The sequence below is a fragment of the Gorilla gorilla genome, chromosome 9 (genome assembly GCF_029281585.2).
Source record: "Gorilla gorilla gorilla isolate KB3781 chromosome 9, NHGRI_mGorGor1-v2.1_pri, whole genome shotgun sequence".
Classification (NCBI taxonomy): Eukaryota; Metazoa; Chordata; class Mammalia; order Primates; family Hominidae; genus Gorilla; species Gorilla gorilla.
The window spans coordinates 73,561,698-73,588,683 of NC_073233.2; the positions used below are offsets into that span (position 1 = coordinate 73,561,698).

Here is a 26,986-nt window from a genome sequence, read left to right on the forward strand (position 1 = left end):
GCTGAAAAAAAGCGGATCTCTAGCCAGCTTGGCAACAGATTTATTAGTTCAGAGTAGAAAGAGCAAGAGTCCAAGTGCTTTGATTGTTCGGTAAAAACTATGCCTCCTGACTGGAGAGCTGCCAGCCTGCTCTCCCCCACTCTTAACAACTTGCCCTACTATTAAGGCACTTGAGAAGAGGGAGAGCAGGGAAGTCCCATACCAAACCCCTTCAGGATCCTGGAGAGAGCCAGTGCTGTTACACTGGTTTCCTTCAGCCACGGTTGAGCAAGTAAAGAGCCGGCAGAGACCTCTGTAGGGCAGGAAGGCCAGCCCCTCAGACGCTGGTGTTAGGCACAGGGACAATGCCAGTGCCATACAGGGGCTGGTACCTGGGGCGTTATTTTGATTAAGCTGTAATGAATCCATGATGGAAGACACTTGATAAGGCTTTGTGGGCTCAAAGGCCTTACCTCCAGCCTGCTTCTGTCTCTAGGAGAGTACCAGAAGCTGGAAGATGGGGATGGGGGACCCCAGAGTTCCCTACAGAGAAGGGAGCTGACCATCAGGACAGGGGAAAAGTTTGAGTTTCCCCAGCTCCCCCCTTTCCAGAGAAGTTAATGCTTCTGCTTAAGCACCTCCAAAAAGAGAGAGATACAGATACTGACAATAAAAGAATAAAATATGCCTCCCCCCTCCAAGGAAGACATCCGCAAAGTTGGGGGCAGTTGGAACACACCCCGCCAGAATCCGTAAGTGCTTTTGGAGGGCTTCAATCCCCTGCAACCCAGTGCTCTGGGGAGGGCAGGCGTCAACCCCTTAGGAGCTGATCTGACTCAGCAGGGCTGAGAAGTCCATGTCCGCAATGGAGGAGAAGTCTTCATCTCCTGAAAGGAGGCCATTGGGGAGCCCCGGGGCCCCCAGTGGAGCAGGAGCTGGGTCAGGGGGCCTCTGGGCCCCTGTCACTAGGCGAGTTATAGCCTCAGGGTACTCCATCAGCATGGGCTCAGTTGTGTGGGGGGCCACAGGTATGCCCTGGTTCAGCAGCTGCTGAAACTCGGAGTTGTCGACGGATGCCAGGTCTGTGAACACGGCTGGGTCTGTGCTGTTGCCAAGCAAGGCCCCCAGGTCTTCATCATCAAACTGCAGCTGCAGCAGGGCCTCTGACAGCGTTCCTTCCCCAGCCTGGGTGGGCTTGGGGGCAGGTGGGGCCACAGCCTGAGGAGGGCCTGGGGCTAGGACTGGGACAGGGGCTGGGGCCTGGGCCAGAGCTGATACCATGGCTGGAGCAGGGGCAGGGGCTGGAGCCTGGGGCAGGACTTGGGGAGGGGCCGGGGCCAAGGCCGAGGCCTGGCTGATCTGCCCAGAAGGAAACACCATGGTGGGAAACTCATCATAGTTGATGGTGCTCAGGGATGACGTAAAGGGATAGGGCTGGGGTGCTGGAGGAGAGAGACAGACAGGCAGGGGTCAGAGAAAGCCCTAGAGATCCACCCCGTCCTCTGTACCCCAGCCCCTCTTCATGGTGCTTAGGCTCAATCCCTCTCTAGGGAGTCACTGCCAACACCCTATCTCCTTCCTCTTACCCCATCTGACCCAGCCTGTAGGGTCTAGTTCTAGCTACACCTCCACCTTGGAGTCCTCCCTGACTACTCAAGCCCACGAAACTCTTCCAGCCTTTTAGAGGAAGGGACACTTGGAGAGATAAGCTGGACTCCTCAGTTTACAGCTGAAAAACTAAGTCCTGAGAGGCAATGAGCCCATGGAGCACCAAGTGAGCAGCAGCCTGAAGTGGAGAGCTTGTCAGTTTTTGAGCCTCGCACCGGCACACACATCTTGCTAATTTAGAGGTGATTTTTGTTCCCCCAATTCAAGTGAGAGATGAGAGCAGAGATTCTGCATTTTTAACTTCTGATTCCCAAGATACCCAATATAGAATTTAAGTGGCACGGTGGTTCCCAGGCTTCAGTGTGCATTAGCATCCCAGGAAGTCGCTGGTTCCTGCGCCATCCTTTCAAAGTCTCTGATTCAGTAGGTCTGTAATGGGGCCCAAGAGTCTGCATCTCCACTGCTCCTCAGCTGAACAGAGCTGAACCTGTCGTTCCAGTGGGACAAAAGGAAATCCTTACCTGGCTTGGGGACAGAAGCTGAGCTGCGGGAAGGCACAGCAATGCGTCGAGGTGGAGGCCGGGGGTCGGTGGGTCCTGTAGGGCAAGGGCTAGGTCAGTTCTCAGCCCCAGGGTGTCCCCTCCCTGCCCACTGCCTTCCTCTCTGGCTTTCCCAGTCCCCATCTCACCGCTGAAAGGACTCTTCTTCATGATGCTCTTGAAGGTCTCATATGTCCTTTTACGTTTCTCCTCAATCCGGTGACGATCGTCTGGGAAAGTAAGGGGGAGAAGTGGGACTTGCTCTCCTCAGGTGGGCCCCCGACGCTCTCAAAGGCCCCTCAGGAGGAAGGCGAGGAGCCAGGCTTTCCCAAGACCCATTCTCCCAACCTTCTCTGCCAATGAGAAGGGATGTGTGACACTCAGCAGTTCTGAGAATCCCACAGCTTTTGGAGGCCTCTGTTGGCTGAAATCTGCCCCTCTAAGACCACATGGTGAGGCCGAGTACAGGGGCCATGCTCTGGGGAAAGAGGAGCCCTGGGGGGCCCCAGCCTCCAGCTCACACCTTCCTGCACTGCTCACATCCTGGCTCATTGTCAGCCTCCACCCAGGCCTGGCGAGAATTTCTTGGCACTCTGGGGCAGCTGAGGCACAACTGCCTTAAGACTTCAACAGAGACTCTTATTCTTATCTCTAATGGTTTCATATTTTAGTCAGAGCTTTCAGAACTTTCTAATTACAATGGTACTTCAGTAGCTCCAAAGCACTTCAATTCCATCAATTCAAAGACAACCTCATCATCCCTCAAAAACTAGGTTCTTTCTCCTGTATTCCCTGACCATCCATCTGCCATCTGCCCTGTCACCAAAGCTAGAAACCTTGGAATGATTATCTTCTTTTCTCTCACTCTCCACCAGTAACTTGACACATATTTATCAAGCACCTACTATGTGCCAGCCTCCCTTCTAGACACTGGGGATGTAGCCGTGAGTAAGCACACAAGGTGTCTGCTCCCAAAAAGTTGGCATCCTAGTGAAAAAGTGAGAGGGACACAACCATATATACAAACCAGAAAATCTCGGCCAGGCATGGTGGCTCACGCCTGTAATCCCAGCACTTTGGGAGGTCGAGGCGGGTGGATCACGAGGTCAAGAGATCGAGACCACCCTGGCCAACATGGTGAAAACCCCGTCTCTACTAAAAATACAAAAAATTAGCCGGATGTGGTGGCGGGCACCTGTAGTCCCAGCTACTCGGGAGGCTGAGGCAGGGAGAATCACTTGAACCCGGGAGGTGGAGGTTGCAGTGAGCTGAGATTGCGCCACTGCACTCCAGCCTGGGCGACAGGAGTGAGACTCTGTCTCAAACAAACAAACAAAAAAAAACCAAACCAGAAAATCTCAAGTGACGGTGGTCCAGGGACGATATGGTGATGTAACAATACCGGAAGTGAGGTCAGGACAGTCTAAATGTAGAGGGAAGGACTAATTTAGAGGTCAGGGAAGGACTGGCATGAGCCACTTGCATTAAAACCCTGGGCATTCCAAGCAGAGGCAACAGCTAGACACAGGTCCTGAGGTGAGACTGAGCTTGCTCTATAAGACGCAAAATGGCTGCAGGGCTGAAGGGTAACTGAGGACAGTGGTGGAGATGTGATCTTGCTCTGCTATTCCTTCTGTAAGGTTTGTGCCGCATCTTCTCTTCCTGGACTACAGCAACATTTCCAGAATGGCCTCCCTGCTTTGAGTCTCTCTGTCTCTGATCTTCTACACGTGGCCTCCTGAGTCAACTTCCAAATCTGCTCCTGTCACCTCTCTGCTTAGAGGCCTTCAGCTTAACCAGGCCCTCCTATCTCTGAGCCTGCTCACTGCCCAACATCAGCTCAAACCACGAAGGTGGCTCTGAACAGGCCGTGCAGTTGCCAACACCCCTTCCCTTCCAGGTGCTGGGCCACCTGGCTGGAGAACACACTTCCGTGTCTTTCTCCAGCTTCAATGCCACCTTCTCCATGCAGCTGTCTCCAGCTCCCCGGAGGCCACTGTGCCCCCGTGCTTCTCTGCGCACACCTCCATTTCACATGTCATTCCGTGACTTAAGGATCTGTTTTGCACATTTGTCTTCCTCAAGTGACTGAGACTCTGAAGGGCAGGGAGCATGTCTTACTCATTTTTTGTATTCACAATACCTGGCACAGGCCCTGGTACCAAGTGGACACTCAAACCTCAACCAAAATGTGGCTGGGCTGTATGGTAGTGACAAGACAACCAGTGTGGCAAAAGGACCCTGAAGCCAATGGCCTGGGTTCCAACGCTGACTCTGCTAGACTCTGCTACTTACTAGCCACGTGAACCCAGGCAAGTTGGACACTATCTCCTACTTCAAAAGGGTCATGAGATTAAAATCAGGTAATCCAGTGAAGTGCCTGGAATAGGGGCAGATGTGTAGTACTAGCTCAATGTCTGAGGTATCATTATTATTAAATGAGGCAAGAAATGGATTCCAGTTTCTTGGACCCCAAGCTCTGACTCCAGCTTCTGGCCCTCAACTACAGCCCCAGACATGCAGTCTTGGCCTCTCTCTCACGGCACAGAGCCCAGCTGCCCTGATGCTGCCACCCCAGCTGTGTACCTGTATCTGGCAGGTACTGGAATTCCATGGGCTCACTGAGCTCCCGGTCGGAAGGCCGCCGCAGCTGCATGGAGACACGCACAGGAGCCTGCAGGCTGGGGTCTGCGTAGGGAGGGGTCCGGAACACAATGGCCACTTGTCGGTGCACGTCAGCTTGCGAAAAGGAGCCTCGGGCCTCCCAGCCTGGTCCCGTGAAATACACCTCAATGTCCTCTGCAGGAGATGCGGTGGCAGTGTGGGTCAGTGTGTCTAACCCTCCATGGTCTCCCCCTCAACTTCTGATGCTTGTCTTCTGATACATCACCCTTCGGCCCACCTGAGGCCCCCGAGACACAGGAGGAAGTATCCAAAGCCAGTTACCTGACACTCCCCTTCTCTGCTCAGCTTCACCCCTTGCTCCCAAGAGCCCACCCCTGCCTCCTGATGTATACCTTTCTGCACCTTGTCACACAGTAGGAAGATCTCATCCCCACCGAGGCAGCTGCCAGAGTTTCGGTTCACTCGGCAGATCTTGAGCTCGGCAGTGTTGGGGGCACCTGAGGCAGTGAAAACAAGGAAGGATGACCTGAGCCACGAGAGGTCCCCAGGGTGGCCTGCAGGAGATGCAACTTCCCTGCCCAGCCCAGAGTCAAGGTTGCCCAGAGCTTGCCACCTACACCTTTGCAGCCAAAGTCAGACCTTCTTATTAGCTCCTCACCCCAACCGATTCAACAAGTATTTGCCTACTGTGCGCTCAACACTGATCTAAGCAAGAATACGACCACATACAAAACCCAAACCTCTCTGCTCTCCCGGAGCTTATAGTCCAGTGGGTGCCAATCTGATCACACTCTTTCTCCACCTGACCAAAGCAATCTTTAAGGCCAGTCCATACCCACCTTGGCAATGAGCCCTTCCCTCTTGACCCCCAGTTTATCCTGGTTTCCCATCCTTGGGGCTCCAGATTCGTTTTATTTCCATTCATCCTGCTGGTTACTTAATTAAAGACTGCAGCTGATCAGTCAGCCCAATTCATCTGTGGGCTTCCATCACTGAATCATCATTCTCGAACACTATCTTGTTCCTGGGAGTTCATTTCCTAGAGTCATTATCGCAGTTGTGGGCACACCACCTTCTCATCACACAATACTGAAAATGCCCATCTCCCATCAGACTCTCTGCTAGACTTCCTGCCAGGCCAGAGCTACTCCTCAAGGACAGCTCTGGGTCTTCTTTGCCCTCTCTCCCCAGCCAACAAAGAGCTGGGCAGAGAAGAGGAGACAAATACACAAGATGATTGAATGAGGCCAGAGCGCCTCTTGCAGGCCACACTCACCCCAACCCCCTTCCTCCTATTCAGGCCCACCCGCTCCCCTTCTTGCATCTCCCTCGCTACTCACGATTGTCAAAGATAGGATGAGAAAGGACAGGCGGCAGGCGGAGGGGCCTGCCTGATGGGTCCCGCACTGTCACCTGGAAGCAGAGCCGCACAGCATTCAGGTCGTAGTCCCCACGCTGCTCTTCTATAGGAACTGCCAAGAAAACAGGCGATCAGGAGAGCAGGGGAAGTGGGGATATAGGTGCTATCAGTGGGGGCAGAGAGCTCTGCGCTGGGAGGGCCGCTGGTGCGTGTGTGAAACACAAGTCCTAGAGGAGGCAGAACCCAGCACTGACTCCACTGTGGCCTGAATGTCATGTCCCCTCCTGGGACTCAGTTTCCCAATGGAAAAGTGGGAGAGTACTGAATGGGCACCAAGATTCCAGCTTTACTGTGTCTTGGCCAGTGAGGGAGATGCAGGAAAGGCGGGCTGGGGAGGGTGACAGAGGGTGCGGGTGTGGCAGGCAGGTTTGCCCTCACCTTGGAAGGGGTTGTTGTTGGTCTGGATGCGCTGACTGATAGCCTGCTCCAGGTCCCGCTTCTTCACACACTGGATTCCCAGGTTCTGGAAACTGAGCGCCCCCAGTTGTCTGTCCCACTGTCTCTCACAGAGCCCGGACCTTCCTGCCTTGCCCAGCCTGCTCCTTCCTACTCTGCCCACCCCTAGATCATCGCTCCATGCCTAACCCTCTCCAGTGGCTTCCTACTGTGCTGCAACGAACCCTGTCCCTTCACTCAGCTGACAAGCACCTCCGTGCCCCTGCCCCTGCCAGCCTCCCTGTGGGCTCCCTGCTTACAGCCACCGGGGCTCCTTTTCCACTCTCTAAACACAGGACACTCATTCCCACCTCAAGGCCTTTGCACTTGTTTGGTCGGCTTGGAATGTTCTTTTCCTACTTCTCTCCTCCTTCTCACCATTCAAGTCTTAGCTGAGGGAGGCCTTCCCTGACCTCCCAATCTAAAGTCATCACACACCAGCTCCCCTAACTCCCCCACCCCAGGTTATCCTTCTATCCTATGACCTTGTTTTATTTTCAGGACTGAAACTGTTACTCTGACAGCACCTTGTTTATTTATCTGTGTATTTATTTATTTTTAAGAGACACAGTGTCGGGCCGGGTGCAGTGGCTCAAGCCTGTAATCCCAGCACTTTGGGAGGCCAAGACAGGCAGATCACGAGGTCAGGAGATTGAGACCATCCTGGCTAACACGGTGAAACCCTGTCTCTACTAAAAAATACAAAAAATTAGCCAGGCGTGGTGGCAGGCACCTGTAGTCCCAGCTACTCGGGAAGCTGAGGCAGGAGAATGGCAATGAACCCGGAAGGTGGAGGTTGCAGTGAGCTGAGATCGTGCCACTGCATTCCAGTCTGGGGACAGAGCAAGACTCTGTCTTAAAAAAAAAAAAAAAAAAAAAAGACAAGGTGTCGCCCTGCCACCCAAGTGCAGTGGTGCAATCATAGCTTGCCGCAGCAGTGACCTCCTGGGCTCAGGCGATCCTCCCACCTCAGCCTCCCTGGGACTATAGGCGCATGCCACCATACCCAGCTAATTTCTTATTTTTTGTAGACATGGGGTCTCACTATGTTGCCTTGGCTAGTCTTGAATTCCTAGGCTCAAGAGATCTTCCTGCCTTGGCCTCCCGAAGTGCTAGGATTATAAGCATGAGCCACTATGCCCCGCCTGTATATTTTTTTACAGCCTGTCTCTGTCAACTGCAATGTCAACTCCAGGGGAGAGTGCTGGTTCAACAGTTTTCTTCCTCAAACAAGAGACGTGACTCTGAGGGACTTGTCCTTCCAGCTACAGGGGTCAGGAATTCAGAAGTGATTAGGGACCCATCCGTATCCCCTGGAGCTCTTATCTGCTAGAGTAGACGTACAAATAGATAATTTCAAGACAAAAGGAGTTTACGTGCAGAGCTGAGTCAGGGCAAGGAGTGAGGAATTCTGCCCTGTGTCCAGAAAGGAGTAACACTGTAGCGGCTACTTCATAGCCCGCCTCCTGTCCCCTCATGCTGGGCCTCCTAGCCTGCAGGGACCTCACCTGTGGATGCAGCGGTCCGGGCAGAGCTCAGCCTCATAGAAGCCATCCCGGCAGTCCTTTCCTACAAGCTCGTGGGGGTGAGGCCGGTGAGGAGGGTCCTTGGTGACCAGGGAGATGCGTACTGTCCCTGGTCCTGTGTAGCCATTGATCTGTCCAAAGTACAGAGACCCAGACATCCAAACCTGACTCCCAAACACAGAGGGCTGGGGTTCCACAGTCCCTTCCCCGCACACCCTGGCGCAGTGCTGACCTTGATGGTGGGGTGGGTCTTGGTGGTATCTGTGCTCCTCTCGCCTGGGATGCTGCCCGCGGAGCGCCCCTCGCACTTGTAGCGGAAGCGCATGCCCCGCTGCTTGGGCTGCTCAATGATCTCCACATAGGGGCCAGAGGCCTGGGCTGGCTCTGCCAGGGGACACCGCAGCCCCATTAGGCGTCTGCCCCCACTGCCCTACCCCAGGGAGCACCTCCCCGACCGCCACGAGGGCCACTTACCTGCCGGGAAGATGAGGGGGAACAGTTCTGAAAGGGGAGGGAGATCAGTGTCAGCACACACCCAATGCCCATTCTCACAAGGGGGAATCTGCTCTCCACGGAGAGGAGAAGCCAGGCTCCCTCCCAGGGGAACTGAGTCAGGACCTGCTCCCTAGAACCTGCGGTGAAACTAAGGGGTGGAGGAAAGGAACCAGAAACACCTGCTTCTTGAGGGAAAACGGGGTAAGGAATCCTTCTTCTCCCGAGGGAAGCTGAATCAGGGCCTGTTGTACTTTCTTAAGGAAAACTGAGGGAGGGCACGCCCCACCTCCCTCCAGAGAGGAAACTGAATCAGATGCGTTCTCCCCTAATAGAGAAACGAAGCCAGAGCTGCCCCCGTGGACGGTGTGGAGGGAAACTGAGTCAAGGTTCCCTCTGCTCCCCCACCCAGGGAGGATGCTGAGTCAAGGGCCACCCCCTCCACCCAGAGGGGAAACTGAGTCAGACCCCTCCCCGCCTGCCCCGCCCCGCGCCACCATCCGGCAGGCCGACCGCTCCCTGCGCAGCGCCCGTCCGCGCAGGAAGGGGCGGAAAGCGGCGCGGGGGCTCCCGCCACAGCCGCGGCGGCCCCGGCGATGCCACCCCGCAGGGTCAGAGGGCGACCTCACCGTCCATGGCCGGGGTCCCGGGGGCGGGGCCGGGGTCGCAGCTGGGCCCGCGGCGTGCACTACAGACGAGCCATTCGCCAGAGGCGGAAATGCGCCGCGCGCGCCCGCCGTCGCGTCACTGCCCGGAATCCGGCCGCGCCTGCGCGCTGCCCCGCCGCCGCCCGGCGCAGGGGCCGGGAGCAAGTGCGCGCCGCGCGGAGGACGAAGAGGCTGCACGCACAGCCGCTGCCGGGGGTCGGGGCCAAGTGCGCGCCTCGCCGAGGACGAAGAGGCTGGCGTGCCGGTGGCTCGGCTAGCTCCCGGGTCCCGGCCCCGCCTGGAGGGTGGGTCCGCCGATTACTCACTTTGTTTTTAGGGGATTTCAGGGCCCCCTCCCGCCGATCGGCGGAGTTTGGTGATGTCACTCTGGGCCGGGTCTGGAGCAAAGCCAGGGCTACTGGACTGCGGCCGCCCGCCCCGCGCAGGGAAAGGCCCGACCGGGCCTTCTGCGCCGCAGAGGCCGGGTGGTTGAACTCCGCGCGGGTTTCCTAATCGCTAAAGGTGCCTTTCGGTGGAGGCTGTCTCAGAAGCACGTTAAAATGTCCTACCCACCCCAATCTAGATGCGGCTGTGGGGGAAGGGGAGCGGCCGGACCTCCCAGCCTGACAGTGCATCAAGAGCTTTGCGGAGCCTACAGCCCGGATGGGACGACTGAGGCCCTCCCGCTGGCGAGCTGGCCGAGGGCTCGTCCCTCTCCAGCTAAAGCGCCAGCTTACGATACAGCCAAACTGCCGGCTCTCATCGGCTATGGGAGCAGGAGGCCCCCAGGGGTAAATCCCGGAGCCTCGTCTCTGAAGCCTGGCGCTTGTGTCTCAGAAGGTGCGGGACCCACAGGGGACACTTGAATCAGCAGGGTCACGACCCCCCACCCCCCTGCCCCCGCTTGTGTTTGCCCTGGACCTCCAGCTAGGGCTGACCACTAATTCTGTCATGTGACCCCACAGTGCAGGTAGCTCCCCCAAGACCAAGCCCAAGGCGCGTCCGTGTGGAGGCTGGGGCCGGCGCAGCCCCACCCCAGGCCTCATCCCCAAAGGAGGATGCTCCACTGCAGGGGGCGGGGTCTTCTCCAGATGGAGAAAGACTTTTTTATTTTCTCTGAATTCGTTTTAAATTAGGAAATCATGTGGGAATTGGAAAAGATTGGAAATTCTGACTTGTTTCCCAGGCTCTGAAGAAACAGGAAGAGAAAAGTGAAAATAGAGTTAGCACCCCGCCCACTCATTTCAGTTTCTCCAGTGGCTGGCCCTGATTAGAAAAGTGTTTACTTTTGGCAGGGGGCGGGGGAGGCCGACTTCAGGTGACAGAATGGATTAATTAAAATCTTTGGTTAATGATATACAATTATCATTGAACCTTGCATGGATCCTCTTCTTAAAATTCATGTATATTTATAACTTTTAAATTAATACGATAAACACCCATGTACCCATTGCAAAACTCAAGGGGCCACCACCATCCAGAATTCTGTATTGTATTGTATTTATTTATTTATTTATTTATTTTTTGAGACACGGTCTGTCTCTGTCGCCCAGGCTGGAGTGCAGTGGCACAATCTCGGCTCACTGCAGCCTCTACCTCCTGGGCTCAAGCAATCCTCCCACTTCAGCCTCCTGCATAGCTGGGACTACGGGAGCACACCACCATGCCTGGCTAAGTTTTTGTATTTTTTGTAAAGAAGTGGTTTAACCTTGTTGTCCAGGCTAGTCTTGAACTCCTGAGCTCAACTTTCCTCCCCCCTTGGCCTCACAAAGTGCTGGGATTACAGGCGTGAGCCACCACGCTGGGCCAGAATTCTGTATTTTTTAAATTAATTAATTAATTTATTGTAAATAGAGATGGGTCTCACTGTGTTGCCCAGGCTGGTCTCAAACTCCTGGGCTCAAGCGATCCTCCCACCTCAGCCTCCCAAAGTGGGATTACAGGCATGAGCCACCACGCCTGGCCCAGAATTCTGTATTTTAAAGAAAAAAGAGTTATATCTGCATGCCTACACAATATATCTTTTGGTTTTCCTTAGTTTTGAACTTTTTTTTTTTTTTGAGACAAAGTCTCACTCTGTCACGCAGGCTGGAATGCAGTGGCATTCTGCTTACTGCAACCTCCGCCTCCTAGGTTCAAGCGATTCTCCTGCCTCAGCCTCCTGAGTAGCTGGGATTAAAGGGGCCAACCACCACGCCCAGCTAATTTTTGTATTTTGTTAGTAGAGATGGGGTTTCACCATGTTGGCCAGGCTGGTCTCGAACTCCTGACCTCAGGTGATTCGCCAGCCTCTGCCTCCCAAAGTGCTGAGATTACAGGTGTGAGCCACCGCACCCGGCCAGTTTTGAACTTCTATGAAGAGGGCATCATATGATTTGTTGTTCTTTGTTACTTGCTTTTTTCACTCAACCTGTTACTATGATTCATGTTTCACAGTTAATTCACTGTTTCACTGCTGTATACTATTTTGTTGTGTAAATATACCACAGTTTGTTTATTCATCCTGAAGACAGGCATTTTTTTTTTTTTTTTTTTTTTTTTTTTTTTGAGATGGAGTTTCTCTCTTGTGGCCCAGGCTGGAGTGCAATAGCACCATCTCGGCTCACTGCAACCTCTGCCTCCCAGGTTCAAGTGATTCTCCTGCCTCAGCCTCCTGAGTAGCTAGGATTACAGGTATGCATCACCATGCCCGGCTAATTTTGTTTTTTTTTTTTCTTTTGAGACAGAGTTTCACTCTTGTTGCCCAGGCAGGTGTGCAATGGCACAATCTCGGCTCACAGTAACCTCTGCCTCCCGGGTTCAAGTGATTCTCCTGCCTCAGCCACCTGAGTAGCTGGGATTACAGGTGCCTGCCACCATACCCGGCTAACTTTTTGTATTTTTAGTAGAGACGGGGTTTCACCATGTTGGCCAGGCTGGTCTCAAACTCCTGACCTTAGGTGATCCACCCGCCTCAGCCTCTGAAAATGTTGGGATTACAGGCATGAACCACTGCATCCGACTAATTTTATACTTTTAGTAGAGACAGGGTTTCACCATGTTGGCCAGGGTGGTCTCTAACTCCTGACCTCAGGTGATCTGCCCGTCTCGGCCTCCCAAAGTGCTATTACAGGCGTGAGCCACCGTGCTCAGCCATGGGCATTTGGACTTCTAATTTTTTGCTGCCATAAGCTTTAGAGCACTGAGCTAATATGTAAAAACAGCAGTCGTGTAGTTTTTAAAACTTAGTCTGGGGTTAAAGAAGTATGTAAACAACTATGTTTTCTTAAAGATTTATAGGAGCATTGTGACTGGACCAAGGACAAAGAAGTTCCCAACCTCCTCGGACCCTCGCTGCTGCCCAGATGTCTGCCATGGGGTACTTCTTGACCACACCCTCCTTCTCTTCCCTGCCCTTAACATAGAAAGAGCCTAAGATTGTACTGACTTAAAATGGTACTTTAGAACGCTAGTACACCATCCTCTCAGTCTTGCTGGCTTTCAAAATAAATCAGTAAACCTACTTTTTCTCCCACCAACGCCCCTATCAGTTGGGATCCTATTACCTCGGCCTCCCAGGTAGCTGGGACTATAAGCACTCACCAGCACACCCAGCTAATTAAAAAGAAAACAATTTTTTGAGGCAGGGTCTCACTCTGTCGCCATGCTGGAATGCTGTGGCGTGACTCGTTGCTCACTGCAGCCTCAAACTCCTGGGCTCAAGCAATCCTCCCACCTTAGCCTCCCAAGTAGCTAGGACTAACAGCGTGCACCACCACACTCAGCTAATTTCTTTTTTTTTAATTTTTAGTAGACACAAGATCTTGCTATGTTGCCAAGGCTGGTCTCGAACCTCTGAGCTCAGGCGATCCTTCTGTCTCAGCCTCCCAAAATGTTAGGATTACAGGCATGAACTACCAAACCCAGCTGAGTTTTTTAAAATCTTAATGAATGCATGGATTTAAATATATTAGCTGTGTTTTAATCAAGTATAGTTATTGAAATTCAAATTATTCATCTTTGGTTAGGGAGAACTTCTTCAAGTTGGTTGTTCTTCAGTCCTTTTGACACAATTCCAATATATGAGTCTTTGTGGCTCATACCTGTAATCCCAGCACTTTGGAAGGCTGAATGGGGAAGACTGATTGAGGCCAGGAGTTTAAGACCAGCCTGGTCAACATGGCCAGATCCCTATGTCTATTAAAAAAAAATTAAAAAAAGCAATTACAGTAGCCTGTGATAGCTTCTTTGCTGTCTGGTATGAAAAGATATTTCTTTTCTTTTTTCTTTTTTTTTTTGAGATGGAGTTTCGCTCTTACTGCCCAGGCTGGAGTGCAATGGTGCAATCTCGGCTCACTGCAACCTCTGCCTCCCAGGTGCAAGCAATTATCCTGCCTCAGCCTCCCAAGTAGCTGGGATTACGGGAGTGTGCCACCACACCCAGCTAATTTTTGTATTTTTAGTAGAGATGGGGTTTCCATATTGGTCAGGTTGGTCTCGAACTCCTGACCTCAGGTGATCCACCTGCCTTGGCCTCCCACAGTGCTGGGATTACAGGCATGAGCCACAGCGCCTGGCCTGAAAAGATATTTCTAGACTCATCTAGTAAATTTTCTGTCCCAGATCTGGAATCAGACAGCTTTCCAAGGAGTCCTGATTTCTCTTAGTAGGAAATGATATTTAAAGACTACAGCTTGAGTACTTCGGATACTTATTGCTACTGAGTCAGTCATTGTAGATGTTTTCGGTGAATAGTTAGTACTTTTTTTTTTTTTTTTTTTTGAGACAGAGTTTCACTCTCGTTGCCCAGGCTGGAGTGCAATGGCATGATCTCGGCTCACTGCAACCTCTGCCTCCCGGGTTCAAGTGATTCTCCTGCCTCAGCCTTCCGAGTTGCTGGGATTACAGGCATGCGCTACCACGCCCGGCTAATTTTGTATTGTTAGTAGAGACAGGGTTTCTCCATGTTGGTCAGGCTGGTCTCCAACTCCTGACCTCAAGTGACCTGCCCGCCTCGGCCTCCCAAAGTGTTGGAATTACAGGCGTGAGCCACCATGCCCAGCCAGTAATTTTTTAAAAAATGGGAGTCTTGCTCTGTCATCCAGGCTGGATTGCAGTGGTGGTGTGATCATAGCCCATTGCAGGCTCGAACTCCTAGGCTCGAGTGATTCTCCCTCCTCAGGTCCCCCAGTAGCTGGGACTATAGGCACACACCACCATGCTCAGCTAATTTTTTATTTTTTAGTAGAGAAGAGGTTTCACTATGTTGCCCAGGCTCATCTTGTACTCCTGGGCTCTAGCACTTCTCTTGCCTCAGCCTCCCAAAGTGTTGGAATTACAGGCATGAGCCACTGTGCCCAGCCTAGCTGGTAATTTTTTTTTTTTGAGATAGAGTCTTGCTCATTCGCCAGGCTGGAGTGCAGTGGCGCGATCTCGGCTCACTGCAACCTCTGCCTCCCAGGTTCAAGCAATTCCCCTGCCTCAGCCTGCTGAGTAGCTGGGACTACAGGCACGCGCCACCACGCCCTGCTAATTTTTTTGTATTTTAGTAGAGACACGGTTTCACCATGTTGGCCAGGATGGTCTCGATCTCCTGTCCTGACCTTGTCATCTGCCTGCCTTGGCCTCCCAAAGTGCTGGGATTACAGGCGTGAGCTACCGCACCTGGCTGTAATTTTTTTAAAATACGAAATGCATCAGGAGTTCATACTAATGTTTCATTTTCAAATTTAGAGTTATAGGGTTTTTAAATTTTTATTTATTTATTATTATTATTATTTTTTGAGATGGAGTCTTGCTCTGTTGCCCAGGCTGACTGTAACCTCTGCCTTCTGGGTTCTCTGCCTCAGCCTCCTGAGTAGCTGGAATTACAGGCACCTGCCACAATGCCTGGCTAATTTTTATATTTTTAGTAGAGACGGGGTTTCACCATCTTGGCCAGGCTGGTTTTACACTCCTGACCTCGTGATCCACCTGCCTCAGCCTCCCAAAGTGCAGCAGGGATTACGGGTGTGAGCCACCATGCCCAGCTAGAATTACAGGGTTTTAACTTAACCTTAGTCACTTTACATGTTTCTCCCATGTCAAAAATCTTGATTTTCTTTTGAGGGAATAGAAAAGTCCACTCTAAATTAAGTCCATATGGAGTCTCAAGGGACCCAAATAACCAAAACAATCTTAAAAAAGAGAAACAAAGGTGGAGGACTCATACTTCCTGATTTCAAAACTTACTACAAAGCTACAGTAATCAAAACAGTGTGATTCTAGCATAAAGACAGACATATAGGCCGGGCATGGTGGCTCACGTCTGTAATCCCAGCACTTTGGGAGGCTGAGGCGGGCGGATCACCTGAGGTCGGGAGTTCAAGACCAGCCTAACTAACATGGAGAAACCCCGTCTCTACTAAAAATACAAAATTAGCCGGGCATGGTGGCCCATGCCTGAAATTCCAGCTACTTGGGAGGCTGAGGCAGGAGAATCGCTTGAACCCGGGAGGTGGAGATTGCAGTGAGCCGAGATTGAGCCATTACACTCCAGCCTGGGCAACAAGAGTGAAACTCTGTCTCCAAAAAAAAATAAAGACAGACATATGACCAATTGTACAGAATAGGGAGCCCATAAAAATAAAACCTTTCCGTATACGGCTGAATGATTTTCAACAAGGGCGCCAAGACCATTCACTGGGGGAAAGGACAATCTTTTCAACAAATGGTTTTGGGAAAATTGGGTATCCACATGCAAAAGAATGAAGTTGACCCTTACCTAACACTATATACAAAAATTAACTCAAAATGGATCAAATGGCTGGACCTGGTGACTCACATCAGTAATTCCCGCACTTTGGGAAGCCAAGTCGGGAAGATCACTTGAGCCCAGGAGTTTGAAACCAGCCTGGTCAACATAGTGAGATCCTATCTCTACAAAAGAAAAAAAAAAAAAGAAAAAAATTAGCTGGGCATGGTGGTGCAGCATGCCTGTAGTCCCAGCTACTCAGGAGGTTGAGACAGATTGCTTGAGCCCAGGAGTTCGAGTTCACGGCAGTGAGCCATGCCACTGCACTCCAGCCTAAGCGACAGAGTGTGACACTGTCTCAAAAAAATAAAGAACTGGGGCTGGGCGCGGTGGCTCACGCCTGTAATCCCAGCACTTTGGGAGGCCGAGGTGGGCGGATCACGAGGTCAGGAGATCGAGACCATCCTGGCTAAAACGGTGAAACCCTGTCTCTACTAAAAATACAAAATAATTAGCCGGGCACGGTGGCGGGCGCCTGTAGTCCCAGCTAGTCAGGAGGCTGAGGCAGGAGAATGGCGTGAACCCAGGAGGTGGAGCTTGCAGTGAGCCGAGATTGCGCCACTGCACTCCAGCCTGGCCGACAGAGCGAGACCTTGTCTCAAAAAAAAAAAAAATAAATAAAATAAAGAACTAAAAAGGGACCAAATACCTAAATGTAGGACCTAAAACTATAAACTCAGAAAAAAACATAGTGCCCCATGTTTTTGATTGTTTATATGTTATTATGTTTTTATTGTTTATATGTTATCATTTATGTTGTGTAATATTCATGACATTGAATTTGGCAGTGATTTCTTGGATACAACATAAAAGCACAGACCACAAAAGAAAAAAATAAATTAGGCTTATAAATATTAAAAACTTTTGTACATCAAATACAATATACTGAAGTAAAAAATCAACCCACAGAATGGTAGGAAATATTTCAAATTACATATCTGATAAGGATTAATACCCAGAACATATAAAGAACTAATAATAGGCCGGGCTCCGTGGCTCACGCCTGTAATCCCAGCACTTTGGGAGGCCGAGGCGGGCGGATCACGAGGTCAGGAGATCGAAACCATCCTGGCTAACACGGTGAAACCCCATCTCTACTAGAAATACAAAAAATTAGCCGGGCTGGTGGCGGGCGCCTGTAGTCCCAGCTACTCGGGAGGCTGAGGCAGGAGAATGGCATGAACCTGGGAGGCGGAGCTTGCGGTGAGCCGAGATCGTGCCATTGCACTCCAGCCTGGGCGACAGAGCAAGACTCCGTCTCAAAAAAAAAAAAAAAAAAAGAACTAATAACAAGAAAAAACCCAAATAATTCAAAAATCGGCAAAAGATTTGAAGACATTTCTCCAAAGAAGATATACAAATGGCCAATAGTACATGAGAAGATGCTCCACATCATTAGCTATCAGGAAAGTGCAAATAAAAACCACAAAGAGGCTGTGTGCGGTGGCTCACGCCTGTAATCCCAGCACTTTGGGAGGCCAAGGCGGGTGGATCACGAGGTCAGGAGATCAGGACCATCCTGGCTAACATGGTGAAACCCCATTTCTACTAGAAATACAAAAAATTAGCCGGTCCTGGTGGCGGGCGCCTGTAGTCCCAGCTACTCGGGAGGCTGAGGCAGGAGAATGGTGTGAACCCGGGAGGCGGAGCTTGCAGTGAGCCGAGATCGCGCCACTGCACTCCAGCCTGGGCAACAGAACGAGACTCCACCTCAAAACAAACAAACAAACAAAAACCAAAACAAAAACACACAAAGAGATACCACTTCACACCCATTAGGATGGCTGTTATCAGAAAAATAAGGTAACAGCTGTTTGCTGAGAAATGTGGAGATGTGGAGAACATGTGGAGAAATTGGAACACTTCTGAATTGCTGGTGGGAATGTAAAACGGTGCAGTCGCTCTGGAAAACAGTATGGCGGTTCCTCAAAAGAATTAAACCAGAATTAACACATGATCCAGAAATTTCATAGTACTCAAAACTACTGAAAGCAGGAACTCAAATTGATATCTGTACACCAGTGTTCATAGCGGCATTATTCACAATAGCCAAAAGGCGGAAACAACCCAAATGTCCATTGACGCATGACCAGTGTGATAGTTAATTTCATGTGTCAACTTGACCAGCCCAGGGAATACCCGGATAGCTGGTAGAAAATTATTTCTGGGTATGTCTGTGAGAGTGTTTCTGGAAGAGGTTAGTATTTGAATCAGACTGAGTAAAAGGATCCACCCTATCCAACATAGGTGGCCATCATCGAATCCACTGAGGGCGCAAATAGAACAAAAAGGTGAAGAAAAGGTGAATTCTCTCCTTTCTTGAGCTGGGACATCCAACTTCTCAGACATCAGAGCTCCTGGAGGCCTTCAGACTCCGAGACATTACACCATTGGCTCACCTGGTCCTCAGGTCTTTGGACTTGGAGTGAATTAAACCATTGGCTTTCCAGGTCTTCCAGCTTGCAGATGGCAGATTGTGGGACTTTTCAGCCTCCATAACTTTGTCATCCAATTCCCATAATAAATCGCCTCTTATATATCTGTATCCGTTTGGTTCTGTTCTGGAGATCCCGGATTAATGCAAATGGATTAAAAAAATGCGGCCGGGCACGGCGGCTCATGCCTGTAATCCCAGCACTTTGGGAGGCCGAGGCGGGTGGATCACTTGAGGCCAGGAGTTCAAGACCAGCCTGGCCAACATGGTGAAACCCCACGAAACCCTGTCTCTACTAAAAAAAAAATACAAAATTAGCTGGGTGTAGTGGCGCATGCCTGTAATCCCAGCTACTTGGCGGGCTGAGGCAGGAGGATTGCGCGAACCCAGGAGACGGAGGTTGTAGTGAGCTGAGATCACACCACTGCACTCCAGCTTGGGTGACAGAGTGAGACTCCATCTCAAAAACAAAACAAAACCAAACCCCAAAATGTGGTATATACATGCAAGGGAATATTATTCAGCCTTAAGGAAGGGAATTCTGATACATGCTATATTGAGGAGCCTTGAAGGCAACATGCTAAGTCAAAGAATCCAGACACAAAAGTACAAATGTTATATGATTCTACTTATGTGAGATACCTACAATAGTCAAATTCGTAGAGAAAGGAAGTAGAATACCCATTACAAGAAGCTGGAGAGAAGGGGAAATGGTGAGTTAATGCTTAACAGATGCAGAGTTTATGTTGGGGATGATGAAAAGATTCTGGAGCAGGATAGTGGTGATTGATGGTAGCACACAGTGTGAATGTACTAAGTGCCATTCAGTGGCACACTTATAAATGGGTAACATGGTAGATTTTATGTTATATATATTTAACCACAATTTTAAAAATCTCAATTCTTTCTCTGTTTTTTTATTTAATTTTAGAAATGGGGTCTTGCTCTGTTCAGCCCAGGCTGATCTTGAACTCCTTGGCTCTGGGCTCAACCAATCCTCCCACCTCAGCCTCCCAAAGTGCTGGGATTACAGATATGAGCTACTGCACCCAGCCTCAGTTCTCAGTGACACCAACCCATTACTCATTTGCTTTATCTCACACTGTATACAAAACAGTTTCAGAATAATGATACCAACTCTACCTCCATAATGATTTTTTTCTTTTTTTATTTTTCATAAAACTTATGATTCAACATAATATGATTTCTGAAAATATATTTTTGTAGTTCTTGTCCTTAGGTTATAGCCCACTAGGGATGATAGTCAGATAACTTTGTTTTGAATCTCTTTGAATAGTTAATCTCCATAAAGTTATACCAGCAAATTGATACATAGTTTTATTTTCCTTTTTTAGGAATTGCTTTTTAAAGTTTTATTTTTCTTCATAATGATGTGAAATATTATATCGTTCCAAAGTCAAATCTATATAACAAGATATAGTAAAAGAAGTCTTGTTTCTATCCCTGTCCTCTCCAACCTGCTGTCTCCCTTCCCCTATAGGTAACTAATTTTTTTTTTTGAGACGGGATCTTGCTCTGTTGCCCAGGCTGGGGCAATAGTGCAATCATAGCTCACTGTAGCCCCAAACTTCTGGGCTCAAGGGATCCTCACCCTTCAGTCTTCAGAGGAGACTGAGGAGACTGAGGCCTGAGACTACAGGCACTCACTATAACACCCCACTAATTTTTTTATTTTTATTTTTATTAATTAATTAATTTATTTATTTATTTATTTATTTATTTGAGATGGAGTCTCGCTCTGTCGCCCAGGCTGGAGTGCAGTGGCGTGATCTCGGCTCACTGCAAGCTCCGCCTCCCAGGTTCATGCCATTCTCCTGCCTCAGCCTCCCGAGTAGCTGGGACTACAGGTGCCCGCCACCATGCCTGGCTAATTTTTATTTTTATTTTTATTTTTAGTAGAGATGGGGTTTCACCGTGTTAGCCAAGATGGTCTCAATCTCCTGACCTCATGATCCGCCCGCCTCAGCCTCCCAAAGTGCTGGGATTACAGGCGTGGGCCACCACGCCCAGCTAACACCCCACTAATTTTTAAAAAAAATTTTAGTAGAGATGAGGTCTCGCTTTGTTGCCGAAGCTGGTCTCAGACTCCTGGGCCCAAGTAATACTTCCACCTCGGCCTCCTCCCAAAGAGCTGAGATTACAGGTGTGAGCCACCACACTCAGACTGATAACCACTTTTTTCTTTTTTTTTTCTTTTTCTTTTCTTTTTTGTTTTTTGAGACAGAGTCTCGCTCTGTCGTCCAGGCTGGAGTGCAGTGGTGCAATCTTGGCTCACTGCAAGCTCCACCTCCCGGGTTCTCGCCATTCTCCTGCCTCAGCCTCCTGAGTAGCTGGGACTACAGGTGTCCGCCACCACACCTGGCTAATTTTTTGTATTTCTAGTAGGGACGGGATTTCACCATGTTAGCCAGGATGGTCTCGATCTCCTGAGTTTGTGATCTGCCCGCCTTGGCCTCCCAAAGTGCTGGGATTACAGGCGTGAGCCACCGCGCCCGGCCACTTTTTTCTATTTCATCATGTGTTTTTTTCCTTCTCCTTCTTCTTCTTCTTCTTTTTTTTTTTTTTTTTTTTTTTTTTTAAGATGGAGTCTCACTCTGTGGCCCAGGCAGGAGTGCAGTGGCATGATCTCAGCTCATTGCAACCTCTGCCTCCCGGGTTCAAGCAATAATCGCTCCTGCCTCAGCCTCCCAAGTAGCTGGGACTACAGGCGTGCACCACCATGCCCAGCTAATTTTTGTATTTCTAGTAGAGGTGGGGTTTCACCATGTTGACCAGGCTGGTCTTGAACTCCTGACTTCAGGTGATCTGCCCCTCTTGGCCTCCCAAAGTGCTGGGATTACAGGTGTGAGTCACCACACTCGGCCTCTTCTTTCTTCTTAAAAAATATATTTTATATCCAGAGTTTCTTAGATAAATTGTAGTATGAGGATGTCTTTTGAGGAACAGAAATCCTGAGTTTTAATATGGTAAAATTATTCAATTTTAAATGAATTTTTGTGGGCTGCACCTGGCCCACAGTTTATTAATCCATTTGCATTAGTCCAGGGTCTCCAGAAAGAACCAAACAGATAAGAGGTGATTTATTATGGAAATTGGTTGACAAGGTTATGGAGGCTGAGAAGCCCCACAATCTGCCATCTGCAAAAATTTTTAAATGAATGCTTGAACCTGGGAGGCAGAGGTTGCAGTGAAAATTCTTCTATAAGAGTTCTCTAATCAAGATCAGAAAGACCGATCTTGATTGAATCTCCTAGACTTAAGTGATCCTCCTACCTTGGCCTCCCAAAGTGCTAGTATTACAGATGTGAGCCACCACACCTGGCCAATTTCTTTAATATACATGAATATTTAGTATTTATAGGATTATTCCATTTTTCTTGAGTCAATGGAATATTACCATTCCGGCTGCTATAACAAAATACCTTAGATTAGGTAATTAACAAACAACAAATTTATTGCTTGCTTTCCAGAGGCTGGGAAGTCCAAGTCAAGGTGCCAGCAGGTTCAGTGTCTGGTGAGGGCTTGTTCTCTGCTTCAAATATGGTGCCTTCTTTTTTTTTTTTTTTCCCCCAAGACGGAGTCTTGCTGTGTCGCTCAGGCTGGAGTGCAGTGGCTCGATCTCGGCTTACTGCAACTTCTGCTTCCTGGGTTCAAGCAATTCTCCCTGTCTCAGGCTCCCAAGTAGTTGGGATTACAGGTGCCCACCACCACAGCCGGCTATTTTTGTTTTCTTTTTTTGTTGTTTGTTTGTTTTGAGACAGAGTTTCACTCTTATTGCCCAGGCTGGAGTGCAATGGTGCGATCTCGGCTCACTTCAACCTCTGCCTTCTGGGTTCAAGCAATTCTCCTGCCAAAGCTTCCTGAGTAGCTGGGATTCAGGCATGTGCCACCACCTCCAGCTAATTTTGTGCTTTTAGTAGAGACAGGGTTTCTCCATGTTGGTCAGGCTGGTCTCGAACTCCCAAATTTAGGTAATCTGCCCCCCTCGGCCTCCCAAAGTGTTAGGATTACAGGCGTGAGCCACTGTGCCCGGCCAATATGGTGCCTTTTTACTGTGTCCTCAAGCGGCAGAAGGGGCAAAAGTATCTTCTATTAATATAAGGGCACTAATCGCACTCTCAGGACTTAATCACCTCCCACTTCTGATCACCTTGGGGTTTAGGTTTCAGCAGGGCACTAGGTTTTCAAATTTATTTGTGTTAAGGACAGTTCTCATATGTTTTTAGCATCTTCAGCTAGACATGGTGGCTCACACCTGTAATCCCAGGACTTTGAGAGGCCGAGGTGGGAGGATCGCTTGAGGCCAGGAGTTCAAGACCAGCCTGACCAACATGGAAAAACCCCATCTCTACTAAAAATACAAAATTACCTGGGCGTGGTGGCACATGTTTATAATCCCAGCTACTTGGGAGGCTCAGGCAGGAGAATCACTTGAAGCTGGGAGGCGGAGGTTGTGGTGAGCCGAGATCATGCCATTGCACTTCAGCCTGGGTTACAGAGCAAGACTCCATCTCAAAAAAAAAAAATAATAATAATAATTAGCTGGGTGTGGTGGTGCATACCTGTGGTCCCAGCTACTCAGGAGGCTGAAGTGGGAAGATCACTTGGGCCAAGGAAGTCAAGGCTGCAGTGAGTTATGATTGTGCCACTCCAGCCTAGGTAACAGAGTGAGACCCTGCCTCAAACAAACAAACAAACAAAAACCCAAAACATACACACACACACACACACACACACACACACACCCCATCTGGCCGGGTGTGGTGGCTCACGCCTGTAATCCCAGCACTTTGGGAGGATGAGGCAGGCAGATCACCTGAGATCAGGAGTTCAAGACCAGCCTGGCCAATACCACAAAACCCCGTCTCCACTAAAAATACAAAAATTAGCTGGGCGAGGTGGTGCACACCTCTAATCCCAGGTACTCCGGAGTCTGAGGCACGAGAATCGCTTGAACCTGGGAGTCGGAGGTTGCAGTGAGCTGACTGCAACTCCCTTTAGTAGAGGCTGCACTCCAGCCTGGGCGACAGAGCGAGACTCCATCTCAAAAAATAACAACAACAAATCTGCTATATCTGTGATTATATTTCCCTTTCATTCATTAGAGTATTGATTTGTTCTTACTCTTTTTATTGTCAGAGATTTGAGGGTTTTTTTGAGAATCTTTTCACATGTTATTTCTTATCCATGTATCTTTTTTTTTTTGAGACATACAACCTTGCTGAACTCACATATTAGTTCTTGTACCTCCATTTTTTGTAAATCCTTAGGATTTTCTACATAGATGATCATGTTGTCTGTAAATAAAAGCAGCTTTACCTTTTCCTTTCCAATCTGAATGCCTTTTAATTCTCTTTTAAAAACAAAACAAGCTGGATGCGATGGCTCATGCCTGTAATCCCAGCACTTTGGGAGGCCGAGGCACGGGTGGATCACAAGGTCAGGAGTTTGAGACCAGCCTGGCCAACATAGTGAAACCTCGTCTCTACTAAAAATACAAAAATTAGCTGGGCATGGTGGCAGGCGTCTGTATATCCCAGCTACTCAGGAGGCTGAGGCAGGAGAATTGCTTGAAACCGGAAGGCGGAGGTTGCAGTGAGCCAAGATCACGCCACGGCACTCCAGCCTGGGCAAAAGAGCAAAACTCCGTCTCAAAAACAAACAAACAAACAAAAAAACCCAAAACAAAACTACTCCATTGGTTAGAACTTCTAGTACAAGTTTGAAAAGAAGTGGTAACAGTGGAAATTCTTGTCTTTTCCAGATCTTATAAGAAAAGCGTTCTTGTTCCTCATTAAGATGTTAATTGCGGCTCGCCCTCGCCCTCGCCCTCGCCCTCGCCCTCGCCCTCTCCCTCTCCCCACGGTCTCCCTCTCCCCACGGTCTCCCTCTCCCTCTCTTTCCACGGTCTCCCTCTGATGCCGAGCCGAAGCTGGACTGTACTGCTGCCATCTCGGCTCACTGCAACCTCCCTGCCTGATTCTCCTGCCTCAGCCTGCCCAGTGCCTGCGATTACAGGCGCGCGCTGCCACGCCTGACTGGTTTTCGTACTTTTTTGGCGGAGACGGGGTTTCGCTGTGTTGGCCGGGCTGGTCTCCAGCTCCTAACCGCGAGTGATCCGCCAGCCTCGGCCTCCCGAGGTGCCGGGATTACAGACGGAGTCTGGTTCACTCAGTGCTCAATGGTGCCCAGGCTGGAGTGCAGTGGCGTGATCGCGGCTCGCTACAACCTCCACCTCCCAGCCGCCTGCCTTGGCCTCCCAAAGTGCCGAGATTGCAGCCTCTGCCCGTCTGCCACCCCGTCTGGGAAGTGAGGAGCGTCTCTGCCCGGCCGCCCATCGTCTGGGACGTGAGGAGCCCCTCTGCCTGGCTGCCCAGTCTGGAAAGTGAGGAGCCTCTTTGCCCGGCCGCCATCTCATCTAGGAAGTGAGGAGCGTCTCTGCCCGGCCGCCCATCGTCTGAGATGTGGGGAGCACCTCTGCCCCGCCGCCCCATCTGGGATGTGAGGAGCGCCTCTGCCCCGCCACGACCCCGTCTGGGAGGTGAGGAGCGTCTCTGCCCGGCCGCCCATCGTCTGAGATGTGGGGAGCACCTCTGCCCCGCCGCCCCATCTGGGATGTGAGGAGCGCCTCTGCCCGGCCACGACCCCGTCTGGGAGGTGAGGAGCGTCTCTGCCCGGCCGCCCCGTCTGAGAAGTGAGGAGACCCTCCGCCTGGCAGCCACCCCGTCTGGGAGGTGAGGAGCGTCTCTGCCCGGCCGCCCCGTCTGAGAAGTGAGGAGCCCCTCCGCCCGGCAGCCACCCCGTCTGGGAAGTGAGGAGCGTCTCCGCCCGGCAACCACCCCATCCGGGAGGGAGGTGGGGGGGTCAGCCCCACGCCCGGCCAGCCGCCCCGTCCGGGAGGGAGGTGGGGGGGTCAGCCCCCCGCCCGGCCAGCCGCCCCGTCCGGGAGGTGAGGGGCGCCTCTGCCCAGCCGCCCCTACTGGGAAGTGAGGGGCCCCTCTGCCCGGCCAGCCGCCCCGTCTGGGAGGGAGGTGGGGGGGTCAGTCCCCCGCCCGGCCAGCCGCCCCATCCGGGAGGGAGGTGGTGCGGGTCAGCCCCCTGCCCGGCCAGCCGCCCCGTCCGGGAGGTGAGGGGCGCCTCTGCCCGGCCGCCCCTACTGGGATGTGAGGAGCCCCTCTGCCCGGCCACCACCCCGTCTGGGAGGTATACCCAACAGCTCATTGAGAACGGGCCGGGATGACAATGGCGGTTTTGTGGAACAGAAAGGGGGGAAAGGTGGGGAAAAGATTGAGAAATCGGATGGTTGCCTTGTCTGTGTAGAAAGAAGTAGACATGGGAGACTTTTCATTTTGTTCTGTACTAAGAAAAATTCTTTTGCCTTGGGACCCTGTTGATCGGTGACCTTACCCCCAACCCCGTGCTCTCTGAAACATGTGCTGTGTCCACTCAGGGTTAAATGGATTAAGGGCGGTGCAAGATGTGCTTTGTTAAACAGATGCTTGAAGGCAGCATGCTAGTTAAGAATCATCACCACTCCCTAATCTCAAGTACCCAGGGACACAAACACTGCGGAAGGCCGCAGGGTCCTCTGCCTAGGAAAACCAGAGACCTTTGTTCACTTGTTTATCTGCTGACCTTCCCTCCACTATTGTCCTATGACCCTGCCAAATCCCCCTCTGCGAGAAACACCCAAGAATGATCAATTAAAAAAAAAAAAAGATCATAAAACAAAAGCCAATTAAAGAAACAATAAAAAAAGATGTTAATTGCAGGTGTTTCATATATGCCTTTAATAGGCTGAGGAATTCCTTTCTAGCTCTAGTTTGCTGAGAGTTTTGATGGTGATTACTGGATTTTGCCAAATGCCTTGTTTATTTTATTTTATTATTTATTTATTTATTTTTGACACGGAGTTTTGCTCTTGTTGTCCAGGCTGGAGTGCAATGGCGCAATCTTGGCTCACCGCAACCTCTGCCTCCTGGGTTCAAGCGATTCTCCTGCCTCAGCCTCCCAAGTAGTTGGGATTACAGGCATGCGCCACCACACCCGGCTAATTGTGTATTTTTAGTAGAGACGGGGTTTCTCCATGCTGGTTAGGCTGGTCTCGAACTCCCAACCTCAGGTGATCCGCCTGCCTGGGCCTCCCAAAGTGCTGGGATTACAGGCATGAACCACCGCGCCCAGCCCCAAATACCTTAATATGTTCAATATGGTCTTACTATATTACGATAATATTGAACATATATATTTGACTCAATAAAGTCTTAATGTAAGACACTATCTTAACTGCTCTACTCACATCCCTACAGCAAAAAGGACTTTAAAAAACAGTTTGGCTTTGAGAATAGAAATGTTATCTGAAACGTTAGTCCTTTCAAATAATCAGGCCCATGGCTGGCTGGGCATGGTGCCTCACACTTGTAATGCCAGTGCTTTGGGAGGCTGAGGTGGGAGATTGCTTGAAGCCAGGAGTTCAAGACCAGCCTGG

The 26,986-nt window shown here is 50.5% G+C and overlaps 1 protein-coding gene and 1 long non-coding RNA gene across 4 annotated transcripts; one reads left to right on the forward strand and one right to left on the reverse strand.

Annotated features, from left to right (window-relative positions):
- Window positions 1-24: 24 nt before the first annotated feature.
- RELA (RELA proto-oncogene, NF-kB subunit) lies at window positions 25-9,589 on the reverse strand. 2 transcript variants are annotated; one of them, XM_019036857.4, is made up of 11 exons: window positions 9,254-9,589; window positions 8,607-8,633; window positions 8,365-8,516; window positions 8,115-8,263; window positions 6,550-6,641; window positions 6,092-6,223; window positions 5,144-5,248; window positions 4,713-4,925; window positions 2,276-2,356; window positions 2,109-2,183; window positions 25-1,421 (listed from the first exon to the last, which is right to left on the reverse strand). In XM_019036857.4, the coding sequence occupies exons 1-11, from the start codon at window positions 9,258-9,260 to the stop codon at window positions 799-801; spliced, it is 1,656 nt and encodes a 551-aa protein (XP_018892402.1). In that variant the 5' UTR covers window positions 9,261-9,589; the 3' UTR covers window positions 25-798. The 2 variants fall into 2 exon arrangements, with proteins under 2 accessions (XP_018892402.1, XP_055210487.1); XM_055354512.2 differs by lacking the exon at window positions 9,254-9,589 and adding an exon at window positions 8,807-9,015.
- LOC129525253 (uncharacterized) lies at window positions 9,456-18,580 on the forward strand. 2 transcript variants are annotated; one of them, XR_008669418.2, is made up of 5 exons: window positions 9,456-9,576; window positions 9,855-10,111; window positions 11,847-11,944; window positions 12,543-12,629; window positions 18,291-18,580. It is a non-coding gene; the product is annotated as an uncharacterized lncRNA (long non-coding RNA). The 2 variants fall into 2 exon arrangements; XR_010129128.1 differs by lacking the exon at window positions 9,855-10,111.
- The last annotated feature ends 8,406 nt before the right edge of the window (window positions 18,581-26,986 follow it).